At 40.7% G+C, this 19563-nt stretch overlaps 2 protein-coding genes across 5 annotated transcripts in view; one reads left to right on the top strand and one right to left on the bottom strand.

The window, feature by feature from the left end:
• Positions 1-10943, top strand: part of LOC123973418 (TSC22 domain family protein 1-like) — a 33325-nt gene extending 22382 nt beyond the window's left edge. For 2 of the 4 annotated variants that reach the window (XM_046053416.1, XM_046053417.1), the window contains 2 exons: positions 7768-7819; positions 9198-10943. In XM_046053416.1, the coding sequence (XP_045909372.1) occupies positions 7768-7819; positions 9198-9467 (322 nt within the window). In that variant the 3' untranslated portion in view covers positions 9468-10943. Of the gene's footprint in view, positions 1-2740; positions 3033-7074; positions 7404-7767; positions 7820-9197 lie in introns of those variants that run through there. The other 2 variants (XM_046053420.1, XM_046053419.1) reach the window with 2 other exon arrangements.
• Positions 10944-12028: 1085 nt separating this feature from the next.
• On the bottom strand, positions 12029-15412 carry serp2 (stress-associated endoplasmic reticulum protein family member 2). Its single transcript, XM_046054225.1, has 3 exons — positions 15201-15412; positions 13305-13377; positions 12029-12530 (listed from the first exon to the last, which is right to left on the bottom strand). The coding sequence occupies exons 1-3, from the start codon at positions 15282-15284 to the stop codon at positions 12490-12492; spliced, it is 198 nt and encodes a 65-aa protein (XP_045910181.1). The 5' UTR covers positions 15285-15412; the 3' UTR covers positions 12029-12489.
• Positions 15413-19563: the final 4151 nt, after the last annotated feature.

Genomic DNA, 19563 nt, shown 5'->3' with positions numbered 1-19563 from the left:
AATTAAATGCTATATAAATGCTTAGTGCTATATGTCTAAACACAGTGCAAAAAAAAGTCTTTGCATCTGTTCTCTGCTCTTCCTCCTTTCACGACCCTTTGAGCTAATGCTGAGGCGGTGGGTCTAGGCCATTCTAGCTCTTATGTCTCTGGCAGACTCTCTCTCTCCCTCCTTCTCTCCCTCTGCCCCAGTTTATGTGTGTGAGTATAGTATAGAGCGAGGACTAAGGACTTGCTGCTGTCAGCCCAAATGCTCCACACGCACCCCTCACTTACGTATGGAGGCCAAAATGGCCACTCATCATTCCTCCCTTCCTCTCTGACTGACTCACTCAGTGGCTCTCTGTCATTCTCCATAGTCAGGGTGTGACTATGGAAAACCACTGCCAGGGCTTACTGGTAAAGTCTGTGTGTGCTTTCCACTATCAAACTACAGCTCAGCCAAAAGCCTTTACAATTCAACAATTCAATAGGCCTCTTTTTTTTTTTTTCATCGCTGGGACATGCCAGGCTGCTTTTATGAACTTTTTAGACATTGCATTTCCCCCTGAAACACAGCAGATGGGAGTACATTTCCACATCCTGTAGGAGACACATTTAGCCCAAAAACACAAATTAAGTCGGAAACAAAACGCTTACATACGTACATAATCAAAAGGAAACACTATTATAGTGAGTCCTATTAATTAAGTATTGTTTGTTATGCATAGAACCAGCTGTTGGAATAAAGCATGTTTATTTCAGTTGTGCAGGTAAAGAGCGTTGTAAAGTTGTGCTAGCCTCGTACATTACCACGGAAATAAACTATTGTGTCATGCTTGTCATGCTTTCGGCTATTAGTTGGTTAGATTGCTTTTCTTATTTGTGGTTTAAGAAAGGCAATGGTAGATGAAGTGCATTAATATATTTAATTTTAGTAGATAAACTGCACCAATAAAGGGGGCCTGCTCATGGTTGTATACATTATGTCATGAATTAGGTTAGTATTTGTGTATTATGTTATTAGTTACATTCGTGTGCACACTTCTAATCTCCTCTACTATTGTTGTTTTTTTTTTTTATCTGTTTAGCTTCACAAAGCCAGACTACATTTTCAGAATCAAGTTTTTAAGCACTAGTTTAAGTCTGAATAGCATCCACTGAGAATCATTAATCATCGGCGCCTGATAAGATATGCACTGAAGCAGTGTGTCAGCTATGGGCAGTGCTTTGATGATGACTTGCTACTTGTTGAAACTCCTGAACTTTCACAACCAACTATTAAAGTTAGTCGTTGTAGATAAAACACTAAGCTTGACGCTACAACTGCATGTCCGGTTTTGCAACTTAGATGTATTCCAAAACTGATTTGGTGGAAAGCTGAATGGAAATGTATCAGTCCTTTTTTCTGATTTTTTTTTTTTTTTTTTTTTATAAAGTCATTCCTGCCTGCCTCAGTGGTGTTCTGGTAAAGTATCTTTTTACCGCCATTTAGTGTGGATAGATACAAGTAATCAGTGTATCCAGTAGCAAGTGTGTAGTGTGGCTGTAATCATGTCACTGTTGGCTCTTGCCCAAATCATTTTTGGTGACGTTAGCCTGCTGCACAGTAGCCTGAAGCTTTTCCTGAAAATTATGCTGTGCTACACAGTTGGCATCAAACTGATGATGTACCAAGTATGATAAAATGTTTGTAACCTTAGCTGCTTGTGAAAGGCTGTATTTCACATCACAAGCGATGGTTATGTTCATCCACTGACAGCGTACTCTGACTGCAGGTATGTTAGGGAATATTGAGCTCTTGACAGTTTTCCAATAGTTTTTAATCACTTTTCTTAATAAAGTTGTCAAAGTTTATTAAAGCCTGTTACTCGGTTGCCTAGCTAAACTGAAGAGCAGGCTGCTGTATGACCCATCCAGCAGTCATGTGATACTGATTCACCCCACCACACCGAGTCAGTTAGGACAAGTGAAATCCCCCGCATTGTGCACGTCCTTTACCTGTTGTTTCTTGGCTGGCCGTCTCTGAGCCGGTGGAAGCTCTGTGAGTGCATGTTGTGTTTTCTGTCTGTGGAGGCGCTAAGCCATCTTAAGGCAGCTTTTCAATGAGAAATGACAAGATAAGACCCTGAAGCACAGGGTCTACAGGGTCTCTTGTCTATCACGCAGAAGGCTGGCGTAGAAAACAACATGGTCTACAAAGAAACCATGATTCATTTTGAAACTGCCAACTAAACCAACAAGATTCTGACAACCTTCATGTGACAATAACAGTATGGAGTCTTATTGGCAATCTCTGTCACCCCTCAATTTTGTCTCATTTGATGTATAAGCAGACAGTACAGATCGTCCCATTGATATTGCGTGTTCTACGTTCCTGTGGTCCCGTGTATGTGCTTGATTTTTAGAAAGAACTGCATGACTTTAAAGAGACACATAATTTATGTTGGGTCATTAAAATACTTTGATTCATAGTATGTGGGTTGGTAGAAGAAGAAGAGGAGATTTAGTGATGCTAAATAGTTCAGGCTCAAAGTTTTATTGTATGTCTGTGTCTCAGGCTATAAAGGGCAGAGGGCTTATGGTGCAGGGGTGGAGAAATCACCGGGCCACATGCTAATCTCTGTTGATGGTTTATGTAACTCCCAGTATCACATGATCACACGTCACCACCCGCCCAGCTACTGTCTGTGCCCAGTAATTCACTCACTAGTCGACCATTCAAACACAAATGGATGACATAGACAGAGGGAAAATGAGGAGCACACATACAGTCATCATAACCTGGCATGCTGCCTTTGATTCCCTGTGCAGCTGCATTCACTGATGCACGTATAGGGCGCGACCCAGATCTGTTCGCTAAATTTAAGAAGGAACGAGGGGTGTTAGAAAACACAAAACAAAGACGCTCTGGGACGCACTGCTCTGTCACTTTGGAGTGTATATGATTCCGCCGACGGACGGCCCCATGAGAGCACGGGGAGTACGAGTGCAAGGCCATGACGAGATGGCTATGAAGCTTTTGTTCTGGGAGCTGGAGCAGCATCTCAAAAGGTAAAATAAAGACCGGGAGTCCCCAGGGAGGCAGTATAGTGTAGCGCTGCTGGGGCCAATCACTACAGTAGCTGCACACAAAGGGCTGCATGGCTATATTGTCCTTTCCATTTAGTCATTCATGGCTTCGGGGCTGCATTAACACTGAGGGATACTTAAAGCAGATACTATAAGGTGATTAACTGAGTACTCATCATACTGTAAGTTCAATTTTATATCTATAGAAAAAATATTGGAGGGTGTTAATGTGTAGTAGTAGTAGTAGTATATAGTAGTAGTAGTAGTAGTAGTATATATTTGTTCCACTTCTATTTGTTCCACTAATATCTCAAGGGGACAGTGAGTAATTGAACCCACCGCGTGTTTATTTAGTCACTGAATTGCTTGCCATATTCTGCAGTTTTGTAACAGCTCTGTTGGTCCATCTGGTCCATCATTTCACATGAAGTCACCCTCTCTTCTGCAACAGAACAGCAACACACAATCACCACAGTATAATTGCTTTACAAGATAAGCTGTGCTCCTTTTTTTCGTTTAGAGAATAATCTTAGCATTCACAGCTACACAGTTACTAGTTTGTTAGGTACAGCTGTACAGTCTAATACGACTGACCATCTCGGTGAAATGTATGTTTGTGTTGTATCAGGTGTTGATTCAGCACCATGGTAATTAATTTTAAGGCCGTAGTTAGTGGTAGTGTTGAATTAGACTTCATTATATTGAGGGATTTCTTATCGTCCCTATTTTGTGTGTGTAAGCGCCTTTTATTTTTATATAACCTTGGATAATGTTCTCTGTAACAGATTGGCCTTTATTACAGTCAGATTTGTATGTTTGACATGATAAATAAGGTACAGATGTAAAAGGTGTGTCCTTACATGTATTGGAAATGTCCAATACTAGTATGTGGAGGATAAAAGCAGATAGTAGACCAGACCTCTGTCAAAGGACCTCAAGCTTTGGTCTGCATACAGTTTGGGTTATTTCTGTCTGAAATTGCTTCAGTAGGTCACTGGGGTAGTGTTGTTTCACAGCAAAGCAGCAAGGCCATCAGTTTGCTGACCGACTACAATCTAACACAGTCTGCTTTAAAAAACTGTACTTGTAAAGCAGTATTTTTTGTGATCTCCACCAAGCATCACAGGAACAGGAATTTCACTGATGGAAAATGGACATGGTGATATTGCAGTAGAGTTTAAAATAATGTTGAATGATTATAAAAGAATAATCAACATTTTGTCTTTCTTAGCTGAAATAAAGTAAAATATGAACCATTGTTTACAACTCTTACTAATCTAAACAAACTTTAAACATCAGAAAACATTAACTTCGATCCAGGTCTTTTCTAGTGTTGTCTACTGCTTTAACGCTGGATTTGTTGTTTAAGGCAAGAAAATCTTGTCTCTGACCAGCTGTCAAGTGAATTTTCTTGGAACAGCATCTGGTTTTTCTCTTGGCAAGCTGCCAGTTGAGCCATGTATAGCTCCTGTGTACTTGTGTGTTTCTGAGCATGACCACATTAGAAGTAGGTTTTATTCCTCAAAGTGCTGCAGTTGTACCGGCTATTTGGGTCTGGGTAATTGGCTCAACCCTCTTCGAGTCAAAGAAGACCGGAAGAGATAAGTGTGGCTTAGAGCCTCTTATTAAGCGATTTGGCTCCTTGTTAAAGTGTTTGACTGGGGGTTAGAGGTCAGCAGAAGCTGACATCAGTACAAATACTCAAAGATATTTGAGCTTCTGTTCACTTTACTGGTGCTTTCATAAGCCGGGAAATGTGCTGTGACACCCAAATTAGCCTAAGCCCTTGTTTTAAAGGTGACTACTGACTTTTAAATTGCTTGGACAGAACTTAACCTGTACAGTCTGTTTTCATGGTTTGGATTCAAGATTTCTTTCAGTTAGCTGCCTGCCATTCAGGCCCACAACAGTTACACACCGGAGTACTCAGTACTCAGTAAGGACTGGATTTGCTAGTGTATTTTACCTTAGACCTCAGTATAGATCTTTTATGCTGCAGTGCCTTTTATAGACGTAACCATACCTGTAGGTTCCCCTTCATTTGTCTTTTTTCTATTTTATTTTATAAGCTTAACATATTGGCTTTTATTTAGTGTTTCAAAGATTTACATGATCTCCAAATTGGCCACGCAGGATTTTTAAATGTCTCTTTTATGCTGAGGTGTGTGTGTGTGTGTGTGTGTGTGTGTGTGTGTGATCAGAGACGATCATGTCAAGAATGTGTACACATGTTTTTGTGGGTTTTTGGGTGTACATGGAATGTGTGAAAGTGGCCTTTCAGAGTGTCTAGGGAGGGTTGTGTGTGTGTGGGGGGGTCTTGTTCACTAGGATGCCTGTGGTGGGAATTTCTGTGTGAAGGAGTCATTTTTAGGTGTGTCTGTGTGACCAGGATACTCCCCTCCATCATGTGTTGTGAAGACAGAAGTTTTGGGTGTGAGGAATTAGTTGTTTTAAGTTATTGATTGACCTCTGTAAAGACATTTGACAGATGTGTAATCTCCCAGTGAAACGGGTCAAATAGTATCTTGCAAGCAACAGTTGTCAACCCGGCAGACCACACAGGAGTTAAAACCACACAAGACATGTTTTCATCAAGTCGCTGACAGTCCAGGCGTGTCTCCAAGACAAATTGCTTGAGAATATGCCAGTTACACCTTATTTTTGAAGTGGTTCGATACTGCTACAGTGGAGTATCATGTTGCCTGTGCCATTCTTACTGCTTTGCATCAATTCAAACCACGTATGGCTGTAAGCATATGAAAGATGTCATTTCAAATGTCTTAATAGGGCAACAAAACTTCATGGTAGCGACTGAGATTGGATTTGACAAAACCACTCAACAGTTTGTTTGATTCAGACAGAAGTTCAATCAGTGGCGATATCTTGTTAGTATATTTTCACCCATGGGACTGTGTTCATCCACTGTGCACACAAGCTTTTTAAATGTCACCCTTTGTAACTACTGGAAGGTACATATCAATCAGTGCAGTCTCCAGCTTCACACGTAACTGCCTCTGTGTCTGTATGTGGTATTTGCCCTTTGTGCTAAGACAGACTCAGTCTTTTGAAAATGAATGCAAGTGTTTAAATACTGTTTTGCCAGGCTTCCTTGAATGTGGCTCAGACTCCACAGTTCTGCAATGCTGGACAGGGCCACATGGGGGCAACATACGTAAAGACATAGTAGTCCAAAGCATTTTGTGTGAATACCTGCCCAGAGGCTTCATTCCAGAGTATAATCCTCTAGACATCATGCTGTTACTGTAGATAGTGTGGATCATCTGGATTATTTTCAGAAATGTGTTAAAGTATGGTGGAAAACATCTTTGTTGCGCTGGTATAATTATTTTTTTTTTTTTAAATACCTTAATACTGTTAAAGTAACCACAAACAGCGCGCCTCTGTATACTACTTTATTGTTCCCAAAACGGAGCAATGCCTAAAGGGGCTGTAGTATAGAAATGCTGTGGTGAGCAATTTTACACATTGTAACATCTCTAAAAATGAGCAAAACGATGCAAAAAACCCCCACAAAATATGTAAATGTGTGATCTAAACCTCCAAAAAGGCCTTTATGTTGACGTAATTTTGAGTGGTAAACTTAGTAGCGGAAGGATTCCCTGCAAGTGTCCCCCGGGGATGGAAAAACACTTCGCTTTCTCGTTAGGGTAGATAAGAGCATGATCTCCAAGGTTAAACTAATATACATTCCTGTGTTAATAATACCCAAGAAGCAGTAGCAGCCGGGCACGTTCATATTTAAACAAGAGCTGCTTCGTGTGTATTGTCGTTAAGACTGAACAGACCAAACTCTCGCCCTTCCCCCGCTTGTTTTTCAGCACTACAGCTCTTTCTTCTTCCCTTCTCATCCGGTTTTCCCCGGTTTCATCCACCTCCTCTCCGGTCTTGGAACATTTTTATGCAAAAAAAAAAACGTGTCAGCTGAGCGGCAGGTGGGGGCGTTCCTGAATAAATTATTCAGACGGTCTCCGTCTCGGCCAATCAGGGGGCCGGCCTCTCTGTTTGTCGCTGGATAAAATATGCTGGCTTGGTCCAGAGCTGCAGGGTTTTGTATAGAGCCGAGATGAGCTAACCTTGGATGGTACTTGTACCGCTGCGGTCGGTGCACGAGCTTCACCGTACAGAATATAGAGTAGCGCGTGTGGATGTGTCTCGCGGAGCTGCTCTTGTGGAGGGGCTGTTTGTGAAGGGACTGAAAAACATGACCAGCATGAATACGCCGTGCTACACCGTGGCTATGGATCTAGGCGTCTGCCAGCTGAGAAATTTCTCCATATCGTTTCTTTCGTCGCTACTGAGCGCAGAGAGCTCGCACGTCAAGCTCGACAACAGGTAAATAGTGTGTTATGGAGCACTTTCCTCTACATACACCGCTGCATCTGTAGTCAGGGCTCCGCTGCCTTCACTTGCACCAGTTCTGTCCCCGCTGCGTGATGGAGGTTGCGCTCAGTCGATGGATGCTCCAGTATCAGGCCACACTGCCATGAACGCTGTGTAGGAGAGGTGTGCCACAATGACACCGGGGCGTTGATTTTATAGAAATTTCCAGAGGCTTCCTGTTACTACCCACATTTCTATAAAGGGATACCGGGGTGGTTTTGCCGTAGCCTGCGTCTCCGCCTTTGTTTTGTTTTGTTGTACTACAGCACAGATCGGTTTAAAATGCTTTACACATTTCTCTTTTCTGCTTTTGCAGTTCGTCTGGAGCCAGCGTTGTGGCAATAGACAACAAGATCGAACAAGCAATGGTGAGTTTCCGGATTATGTCCTTACACTTATGAAAATCCTTTTAGTCCAAAGTATCATATCGTATGGATGTTTGTTTGAATGATAGGACCGACTTACATGCAGTTTGATCTTCTGCGTAGTTTTATCGTAGTATTCATGTGTGGGACAGGGACAATAACGTTATTCATTTAAATCTACGGCAACAACACAACTAAGAAGTCTTTTGTATGTTAAAGTGGAGTAAATGTTACTTGGTATTAAAATGTGCTGGTCACTTTCATAAATAACTGTGCAAGTTATGATAAATATGCCAATGTGAAAGTAAAGTTAACGTTATTATTAGTTAGCTTAAATCTAGCGTCCTCGACAAAATAACGGAAACAAACTACGCACCAACCGCTGCACCTTGAGACAGTTTATCAATGCAGCACCATTAGTTGTCTTCTTAAATTCTGGTATTATAAAATCAGGAATTCAGAGCATTTCCAAAGAAACCAAACGCAGTTTTATTTTCTGTTTCAGCCGTAGAGACTGTGGTTTCACTGTGTTGTTGTTCCTGGTGTCAGCTCTGTTGCTAGGCAAACCTGCAGGCTCACACGCCTGGTTATAAATATCTCGGCCTCTGATTGGCTCACACGTGAATGTGGGCAGAGTTAATGACGTAGCACCCTGGGAATAAACTGTTTTATGACCAGATTAGATTTGATGAGGCATCCGGAGTCATGCGTGATTAGTTAGTTATACTGTCAGGTAAAAATCATTGTGAACATATTAAAAAGTGTATTCCCACCGCTTTACTGGCAGTAAGCCCATTTCTTGTTGGGCATTTCAATCACAAATTGATTTCTACTAAACATATTTCGCTATTGAATATGTTGTCAGCACTTTAACCATTCATAAAATACATACAATTGTCTGTATTTTTAAAATCACTGTTTCTAATTGACACAATTTGTGTGTATTTTCAGTAAAGTTATTTTTTTTTTTAGGAGCGGTTGTCAGGACTGGCTTTAAAAGCAAACTATTTTTTAGTTCAAATTTATTGATTGAAGTGTTTCACATGGTAATAGGTTACAAGGCCAGGTAGTGCCACATATGTTTATATCATTAAGATTTTACCCATTTTATATTTAACATTACTTTATGTGTACTTTATTGTCACAAGTGCAGTTTCCCACCAGGACCCCATGTGGTTTAGCTTGATATACAGTTGTGGTCTTGGGACATTTCTTAGAATTCTTTGTTACTTGTGATTATTTCTCATTTATAATCTAATTTCTGGCATCATGCAACATCTAAGACAAAAACAAAAATAGAGAAGCTTTGGTTTAGTTCCTGACTCTTCTTTTATCCAAGTTTGTTGATCCAGTGATAAACCCATATCTCTGTCTGCCTCAGGACCTGGTGAAGAGTCACCTGATGTATGCTGTTCGAGAGGAGGTGGAAGTCCTAAAGGAGCAGATAAAGGAGCTGATTGAGCGAAACTCTCAGCTGGAGCAGGAGAACACCCTGCTGAAGACACTGGCCAGCCCAGAGCAGATGGCCCAGTTCCAGGCCCAGGTTCAGACTGGCTCCCCGCCTGCCCCTCCAACAGCTGCCACACCGGGACCCCCAAGCTCTGCCACCCTTGCCCAGCCCACCTCGCACAGCTCCGGCCCCTTGGCGTAGCCTGGTCTGTACTGACAGACAGACCAATTGACAATTTTTTTTTTTTTTTTTAGTTTTGCTGCAGCAGCAGAGCTAAACCTTGCCTTCTACAGCAGCAAGGTTATGCTGTTAAGACAAGAATTTGCACATATTTATCTCTCAGAAGGATGCAGCCAGCGGGACGAGCGATGCAGTGCTGTACAGCACCTTGGGGGGTGACAATCTTGAGATACTGTATTTGGAGGGGTTGGTGTCAGAGGAGGACTGAATCATCAAACATTTGCCAAATAACCCTTGGACATATCAACTAGAATGTCTTACCAAGAAGAAACAAAATAGCTTATCAGTGGCGACAATATACTTAACTATAGATTTAAAAAAAATCACTGTGCCTGTGTATGGATTTTAAGTGATGTCGATTTTACTGATGACAGCGATGGAAGAGTAGGAGGTGGAGAATTGTATTTGGTTGTTACCTTTATTATATATTTTTTTTTTTTTGGCTGAATGGTGTAAATATGAAGTTCACTCCAAGGCTAGATCCTAACGTTACAGGTTGAGAGAGAGAGAGAGAGAGAGAGTTTAAAAAAAAAAAAAAAAAAAGAAGCCTTTTCAGAGTGACAAATGAAGAATGTGAGCAATTCTTATCAAAGTCCCCATCTGGAATGGGGGAGTTTGGGTGGGAGGGTATTTTGAATAACACTTGGCAGAATTGATGATGTTACTTCAACAGTGGGTTGGTGGGACGGACAAAAACATGGTTTCTTATGGAGATGATATTCTATTTCAGTATTTCACTTTCAAGCTCCTCATTTTGCCCTCGACGAAGCTCATCATTGCTGTTTTCTCAACCCTGCAGTGGCATGTACCTTAAACCTTATTTGACAGGGTTGAGACATGGGGCTACGCTGCATTTTCTCTTTTCCTAAAAGTTTGATGGGCAGAAGATGATGTATATTTCTGTATAGTGTAAGTACCATGTAAAATAGTGAGGGGGAAGGACAAAAACAACAGATGCTATCTTGGTCACACAGATTGAAGCGGATGAGCGAGGAACGTGCTGGTCTTGCCCAGTCTGTGTCGTATCTATTTTTAATGCTGTATTTTCAAGGAGTTTAGGTTATTTAACTGACAAACACACAGCCAACAATGTCCATAGCCCTTACTGCAACATTAACTCCTACTGTAAAACCATGTTCACTTGGCTCTTTTTCTTTCTGGAGTATTGCACCTTTATGATTTTCTTCTTAATTTTTTGACAGTGAAGTACTTCTGGATGAACAATATCTTACAACTCAACATTTAAAAAAACAAAAAACAAATACAAACTGTGGAGCTGTTTTTTCATTTTTTTTTTTCATTCTGTGTATCAGTTGTATGCTCATGTTCTGTGCATGTTTCTGCGAAGACCGGATAAGATATTGTAACATACATACCACAATTGCACTTGATAGCTGCACATCACAACTTTCAATAAACATGCTTAAGGAAGAATAACCACCTGGTCATGATCTCTTTGTTATTCTCCCTCATGGCTGTTGAACTCTGTCTGTCTGGAGGGTGAGAGTGTTGAAAGGCACTTTTGTTCCTATGAGCGTCAAAGTCACATGTGGAGTCATTCTGCCTCCTACATGCATGATATGTAGAGTCTCTGCTTCAGGGTTGTAATTGAATGGCTTCCTACTATGTTGTTGAACAAAGTGGTGTTTGGATTGAAGCTGCACATTTAAATTAATTTAAAGTTCAACCAAAAACAACTGGTAACGTTTAAAGTTCAGATAATTCTCTCAGGTTTCTATGAAATTTGGCACAACTTAAGGGTGAAAATCTGACAAAATTCTATATCTATGAACAATAAGATTTCCAGTAATAAACAATCGATTAATACATATTTGCTTGGGTTTAAACAGAGTAAAGGGAATTCCTCCAGATATCACTAGCTGCTTCAGAACTTTTCAATTCTCCCAATAATTACATACTTTTATTGGCAATTTCTAATTCAAACAATGTAGTTTGATCTCCAGAATATTCTAGACAAAATGTACCAAAAATATCAAGAAAAAGCTGAGTACAATAATCCCACATAAGTCTGGTCACATAAGTATCCCTTTGGGGAGGGGATCAATCGGTGCGATTAGAAGGAAACCTCCCGGATGTTGACATATATATAAACAATTGCTCATCCGGGTTGTAAAGACCCTAAAAATTGCCTCACAGTGTAACAGATTTGTTTTCTCCTGCAGACAGAGACCCTTTCTGAACACACAAGGCGGCTGTGGAGCTGTTCCTGAACAGGTTATTTTATCTTATTTTACCTTTATTTAACCCGGTAGGCCGATTGAGAACAGGTTGTCATTGTTAAGGGTGAACTGGATTAGAGACATGCTGATCATGTATTGTTTTTCATACAAATAATCAACAGTTTTTCCTTGAATACTACTGTTGCACACCTAATTACAGGATTTAAAACACACAGCAGTGTTCAGTATTCAGACCCAGAGCCCTCCTGACAAGAAAGCTTTCTTCATGCACTACAACCAAACCGCCACAGTATGTGTGTGCACTGATGAACACAGGGAGAAAAGCAGATATAAAACTGTACGCTCCCTAAATGCTCCACATTTATTTGAAAAAAGATTCTTCCCACATAACACAGACAAATACTTAAACAGACAGATATGGCACATTGTCAGCAGGAATTACTGGCTGCACACACTCATATTATCAGTCACACCTTCACACACACAAGCACACAGGTGTCAAGTGAGTAATGAGACACACATGTTCTCCAGCCGGTGTGGTTTTAGACTGTCCATAGAAAAGCTGTCAGTACCACAGACTGCAACACTGTAAACGCTGATCGGGGGCAGGGAGATGTCCCGAGGAGGGGCTGAGGGAGGAGGTGGTGGTTGGGGAAGCTTCTCTCTCTGAGATCTGCTGGATCTGTAGCTTTGGCCTCTGGAAGGGATTAGGGGTGTGCAGGTGCAGGCTAGCCGGGCTCAGTGAGGGCATGGGGTGAGGGGGTCAGGAGGCTCTTTCTGGATCACATTCCCATACGGATGCTCTGGATGATCTGAAATATGGCTGAGAGCAACAGACCGTTTCTGTTTAGTTTTTGTTTGCTTTTCATAAACATAAACAATTTCACAACCAACATACAGAAACAAAGATGTCAAAAATGCGGCATGTTCTCCTCGGACGCACAGTAAATATTCTAAAGGCTTTAAATTCCATTTAACTGCTTCAGTTTCAGGGTCCTTGTATTGTTCATGCTGGCTAACTGTCATCTCCCTGGCACACCTGAATAGAGCAGAGCCATTGTTCATGGCTCTTAGTAACACTTGTGCTTTTACTACAAAGTGAAAATGTCTGCTGTGAAAAAGACTTATTAAGTCTAATTGTCTCTGGATTCACCGGAGAATGGACATAGAGCACAAAGAGGTCATTAAACCATTATAAACAGTATTTTTCTCTTATGACAGCATTCATTATTTTGTTTTTATTGTATTTTTTATATCTTCAATTTTGTGACTCTAACCATATTGGCTACATTAGCTTGCTACCATTTCAGTGTAATCTAACACCAAATTAGCTACATTAGCGTACTTCCACATTAGTGTAATATATCACCATATTACCGTCGTCAACTACTATATTAACTACATTAGCTTACTACCATATCAGCGTAATCAACCACCATATTAGACACATTAGCTTACATCCATATCAGTTTAATTAATTAACCAAATTAGCTTATAACAATGTTACATTTGACATGTTAGTGTAATCAACCACCATATAATCAACATAAGCCTACTACCATGTTAAATTAGAAGAAAATTACGCAAACACAGTTACCTGATCCACACACAACAAATACAAAGAGGGCAAGCAGCCAGGGACCCACAGGATACTTCTCCTCTTGTGGTCGCTATGGGAGAGACACACACACACACACATAAAGTACATTAACAATACTGCTACAACAGAAATGTGATGATTGCTGCAGAGCAAAAGTAAAACTACTTGAACATGGCTAGATTCACATAGGGGTTTCCCATTTCCACCACTCCTGCTTTTTGTATGGTTGCCCCTCCTTCTTAAACCCGCCACAACCAATTATCTTGTGTTTTTAAAGTTGGGAAACCAGATGGAGATGTTGCTCCTCAAAATGTCCACAATAACAACTGTGTGATTGCCATGAACAAACAAAAGTGTACACACTGGAAAGTGCTGAGTAAACGTTTTATTTATTGTTTTTCAAATTGTGGCCTGTCCTCAGTCTAGACTGATTTAGGGAGAAATCTTCAGCTCCACTAGATGGAATCTGTTTGGATATGTTCCATGTTTGTATGCTGCTGGAAAGGAGGTTGTTAAAGTCAGTGATACAGCGGTGATCTCAAGTAGCTGTTTTCTTCATTCAGTCACAGCGGTGTGTGTTTATCCTGGGTAATGACTGTTACTGTACACCACAGCCCACATGAGAAAAATGGTCTTTTGGGTGAAAAACTGCAGTGTAATCTTGTTAATGCCCTAAACACTATTCTGGCCACATTCACACCAATTTTATACAGCTAAGACTAGGGATGCTTTTTTTAAATTATTCCTTAAGTTCATAAATTGTCACATAGCGAGAGAAAGGATTGAGCAAGCCTATTAAAGCCCCTCTAAATCAATACCCTTGAGTAAAATGGTGTGGACTTAAACATAAACGACATACAATAGAGAGAAGTGGAAAAAGATCCTCTGCTCTGGAGCTTTTGATTTTATCACACAATCTTCGAAGGCCAAGAAAGGAAGGTCAACTGCTGTTTAAAAAGGTCAAGAATGAACTTTCAACCTCAACTTTCAAGCCAACATGGACCTTGGTCCTTGGAGTGGCCCGAGGAAATGGCAACCGCGGGACACAATCAAAAGTGACATTGTTTGTTTTGTCAACTGTCTGAGCCCGAGGTGAGGTCTTCACATTACAGTACAAAACCTACATCTATTCAGTTTACAGTGAAATCCTCACACCTGAGAAGCGGCCACCAGTAAATGTTTTGGAAACTGGCTTTACAAATTACTTTTACAGCAATTATCACAAAAGTTGTTGATTTCCTCTCAACTGACTAATCGATTACTCAACCTAACTAATTTTGATTACTTTTTCCTTGATTATTCAATTGCTTTTTCTATTAAATGTTAAAAAAATTAGTAATAAAATGCCCATCATCATTCCCCAGAGCCCAAGTTGACATCTCCATATTACTTGTTAGCTATTATAGAAATATTTGACAGAAGAAAAATATCACATATTGACATGTGAGAGGCTGAGGAAGTGAATTATTGTCATTACTTAAAAAATTATTGAAACAATCAACTGATCATCTACTGATTGATATTCGCGCTGCAGTTTGGCATGCATTCAAAACACCCAGCAGCACTGGTTACAGTCTATATAATCATTAAATAGGCGTTTATGTAATTTATCTTACTATTGTACTTCTAACAAAGTAACGTTAAGTTACAGTGTGGAGGGCGGTAACGAGCAGAGTGAACCCAGTCTGAATACATGTTAATGAAACAGCTTGGTGGGTCGTAATTACACTGAATATTTGCTGTATGGCATATGTGTGATAAGCCGGGCACACTCCACATCATCATCACCATCATCACCATCACCATCATCATCATCATGCTCCTGTACCGGACTGAGCGTCACCTATCTGGGCTAATGTCATGCTGGCATCTCGCTGTCGGCTTACGGCTCACCAGCGTCTTGGCTACGTTTCCTCTCTGCGTGATGTTCTTGCTGTGTTTCTCGTTGGCCATGCGAATCCTCTGTTTAGCCACCATCTTCCGGAACGATTACAATACCCAGGATAAACTGGCCCGTTATCTTCTGGAGCTGCAGGCTGTCGACAGCACCCCTGCATCAAGCTAGCGGACCTCTGGCACAATGAAACCGGAAACTTTCTCAATTCTTTGTCAAAATAAGAGTATGAAACGGTGGTGGCGGGAAAATATTGGCCTTTCAAGAGGAGGCGCGGCAAGACATTTTGTATTTTACAAGCCGCATCGAGTGAATTTGTATTGGCCTCATTATTTTTGTCGTGTTTTTTTTTTTTAATTTTCAAAACAAGATCATTGTAAACTGTCTGTCCAAACGTTTATTTTGAAGGTTGTCACGGGAACGTACCTGCTTCATGTTGGTTTTCTTCACACCGCTTCTCTTTGCACCTGGCGGGGAGATGAGCGCGTGGCCAGGGGCGCGCTTCAATCGTCAATAATGAATTTAATTGATTACATTTCGGGAGGGAAAAAGTAGGACAAGTCTGTTCCTATTTTATGTTTGTCAAAGTAAACCAAAAGACAGAGAACAACACTGCAGTCTGTAGGATATGTTTAAAAATATATTGATAGTGCAGTAATTGATCCCTGTGGGAAATTCAAATGTTATGTTACAGCAGTAAATGAAACAGGCTGACATGTACGGAAGCAGATAAAGATCTAGCCTAATCAAATGAAAAAAAGGAATAAATTTAAATATTGTTATGATACCATTTTCTTTATTTTAATGACTTCTCTTTGTGGACAGCTTTAATAATTCAATTTCATGGGTTTCTTTCTTCATTTTTGATTGTTATTGCTGCTAGTTTTTATTTCTTTTGTTTTTGATTGACCTCTGCATGGGGATATGAGTGTCTCTGGACTCTGGACTCTATTCACAAACTTAAAGCTGTGGCTGCCTTTTTCTAGGCTATTTATTTTTTGTATTAGGTTGTATTTATGTGTATTTATTCCGATCTGTTTTGATTGTGCATCACTTGACATACAGAGGATGATAATGACCTATCCATTTACAAATAAAATGAAAAGAAAAGATAGGAGGTAAAAGTTGTACTTAGGTGATTGTAGTAGTAAGTAGAAGTAGCTATAGGCTGCCACAGACACAGTCTAGGTTCTTATTGAAATATACAACCAGTTGTCAGTTTTTTTAATGCACAAGCTAAAACTACTGCAGTCTAATACAAAAGTCTTGCTATAATTCCTACCTTCAGAGGTACAAACTACAGCCTCCAAAAGACCAAAAAGTTAAATCAAAACTTCTCTAAACCAAACATAACAGCACGATACTCTAAGAAGATTCTAGGTAGGAAATGGTGCAATATGTATAATCAAACAGAATGATTGGACTGAATGAATTACTCCAGTCCTAATTCCACACTTGCGTGTGCACAGTCACGGGAACTTTTCACTCCAAGATACTCCAGCCTTAAATTATAGCCTTCACTTCTGTACATAAAGTGGAGAAATCACTGCCTGCTGGCAAGATTTCTTAAGGTCTGTGTGATGCGCACAACATCAGAAGTCTGGCCATGTTATCATAATAAAAGCAAACTAGAGAGACCAATATACATTTTTAATTGTAGGCTAACGTGAGGAATGACAACTTGGCTCTATGCGGTATGATGAGCGCATGCTTCTGAATCAGTTACAGCTGACTTACGTCACTCGCTCCATCTGACAAGATGAGCTATCCGGCTGCTCAGAGAGAAAGGAGGGCAGAGAGAGAGAGAGAGAGACAGCAGAGGTTGCCTAGCAACTGCATCAAAAGGTTTGGTTGGGGAGGGACACACAAAGTCCACCAATGAAGTGTGGACCGACACATTCGTGTTGCACTGAAGGGTTGGCTTCTGTTGGTTTGTCTCAAATAATAACCGTATACTGCTGACATATTATGAAACAACACATGCAGCGACATCACCAGGCCTCATATTGTTATCAGTGCTGAAAGGACGGCACAATGAAGTCTGACTACTTGTTTCCATCCTAGAAGTGTTGGTGTGTGTTTAAGGACCAGAATCAGAATCAGAAATACTTTATTGTTCCCAGACGGGAAATTCTTTACAGTTGCACACTTTGCACTTCAAGGCGTTAAAGGAACATTTTTGGAGGGAGCCAGAGTGTTTTTAGCTTAGCTTAGCACAAAAACTGTACACCTATTAAGCTCATTCATTAACATGATGTATCTTGTTTATTTAGATTTTAACCGAAGAGTTACACGTGGGAGCTACACAATCAGCAGTGTATCCATCCACCCAGAACGTCTGCATGAACTTCAGTGTCTGTGACTGTCACACAAAACGTCCCCCTGAAACCACAAATGGTTTTTCACGTCCCTCGTCATGTGTGAGAGAGACAGTAGAAGCAAACAGAGGTCCTGGCTGCAGATCAAATGTCCTTGTGCGTTCAAAGTCACCATCAGTGCATGACCTGGATTTCAAGCTGCTCTTTTTCCCATCCCCGGGGTCTCCATTGTGTCTCTGTGTGTGTGTGTTTGTGAGAGAGAGAGAGAATAGACTAGAGTTGACCTTTAGGAAAGATGAGCATCAGTAAGCCAATTAAAAAATCATTAGAGAGGAGCTAGGACAGTAACAAAATATTAAAGTTTTTGTTAGCTATTTTTTAATTGTCAGCTGGGATGAAACGTTCCAATCCCTCAGTAATACATTCATACATTCTCAATTCAGAGTCCTTAAAAATACCACCTGTACAGATATCTCTGTCTTAATGATTAAACACCAATGAAAAAACTACACAGGAGAAATTTGTATCTGTACCCAGTGTAAAAGATTCAAGTGTTGAAAACGTGTCCGTCTTACAATAATGAATAAAGGTATTTCCTGCTTTATATAGAAAATCAAAGTTAAAATAAATGAATAAAAATGCATTTTCTCTATTATCATACTGTTGACAACCACTTATCTTATTGCAGTTAGGACTTATTTTCACTTAGATATCTTGCTGCTCAGTACAGAGATCCTGTCTAATGAGCTTTGGAGATTCTATGATGTATGGTTTTAGTATTTGTCCATTCCTGATGAAGAAAGATGTGTATGTTACTGTCTACAAGAGGTTTACAACCAGTGTCACAGTGTTTATGTTGGCTGGTTTAAATGTAGTCAAAATCTCACAGCACTTTGTTTTGGTCCTGTTTCTGTCCTTCTTTATAACTTTCCTCAGTCTGGTGATTTCCATCAGTGTTGAGAAAAAAATGCTTAGAAAGGAGGAAGGGCATTCTTTTTTTCAGTAGCATATTCAAAACCACCCACTCCAGTCAAAATGGCCTTGAAATTAAATGTTATACGGCAAGCAAGTGAGAGGAAAATGCTGTGTGGACAGCGAAGAAACAAGGCATTGTGCAACATATTCATTTTCGTCTACAGACGCCCAAATGTACAGACCAGACGTGCGGAAGTTCTCCATCTGTTCAAACAGTATCAGTAATAACACTGATGTAAGTATAGCGTGACCTATATGTTCTCGCTCTTAGTTAGAGCAAACAAAATGCAGACAGAGGTGGGGGAGGCTGTTTACATCAGGAATACACACAGGAGATACAACTTCATTTAAATTCAATTTCTGCTGCTGTGTAGAACTACCCATCATCCATTGTCACTCCCAAGCTTCTCCATTCCAAGAAAACCCCACCCACAGTAGCTGTGTTTTGGATCTGTTACACTGAGAATGTTTGATCTTCTGGCTTGTTTACCCCAAAACACCTGCCCCTTTCATTACAGTCCAAACGCACCCTGCGGACGAGAAACATGCAGTTCAACCACCGCACGAGAGGAGGATAAACAGCAGTTAATGCTAGCAAAATAAACCAGAAACGTGAGAGATGAATTCAGGTAAAGAGAGACGAGGGTGGAGTGGTGGAGGAGGGAGGGAAGCATTTGATGTCTGCGTGTGAGGGTGTGACATGAACAAAATAGGCTCTGTATGAAAACATAGGCGGGTTGCTGGGTTGAAACTCATTACGTCCCAAACAAGCCCCCGTCTTTTCTTTTGATTGCCCTACTCCTCGCTGGCCCACTGCCACGGGCCCTGATGCTGCCAGACAGTGCTTCATCTGTAATTTCATACACAGTCTCTAACACAGCAGCAGCTCTGTTAGGCTCAGTCCATTTCGTGTCAGCAAACAGTGATGTTCAGTCTCATTGCTGTCAGTGTGGCGGGGTTGGCCCATGCACCGTAAAGTAAGATGCACAAGCACAAACGCTACATAGCCAGATCAGCGAATAATTAAATCAAGCCGGCTTGGTGATGTCTGTGTTGTAGTGTTAGCGTA

The sequence above is a fragment of the Micropterus dolomieu genome, linkage group LG07 (genome assembly GCF_021292245.1).
Source record: "Micropterus dolomieu isolate WLL.071019.BEF.003 ecotype Adirondacks linkage group LG07, ASM2129224v1, whole genome shotgun sequence".
Taxonomy (NCBI): Eukaryota; Metazoa; Chordata; class Actinopteri; order Centrarchiformes; family Centrarchidae; genus Micropterus; species Micropterus dolomieu.
The sequence above is the reverse complement of the archived record's forward strand: the minus strand, read 5'-3'. Positions and strand labels throughout refer to the sequence as shown.

Excerpts from the sequence above, each read along its gene's own strand:
- serp2 (XM_046054225.1), bottom strand. The coding sequence starts at position 15,284 with ATGGTGGCTAAACAGAGGATTCGCATGGCCAACGAGAAACACAGCAAG. Across the intron at positions 13,378-15,200 it reads GAAACGTAGCCAAGACGCTG|CGACCACAAGAGGAGAAGTA; the intron begins GTGAGCCGTAAG and ends TCTCTCCCATAG. Across the intron at positions 12,531-13,304 it reads ATTTGTTGTGTGTGGATCAG|CCATATTTCAGATCATCCAG; the intron begins GTAACTGTGTTT and ends TGTTGCTCTCAG.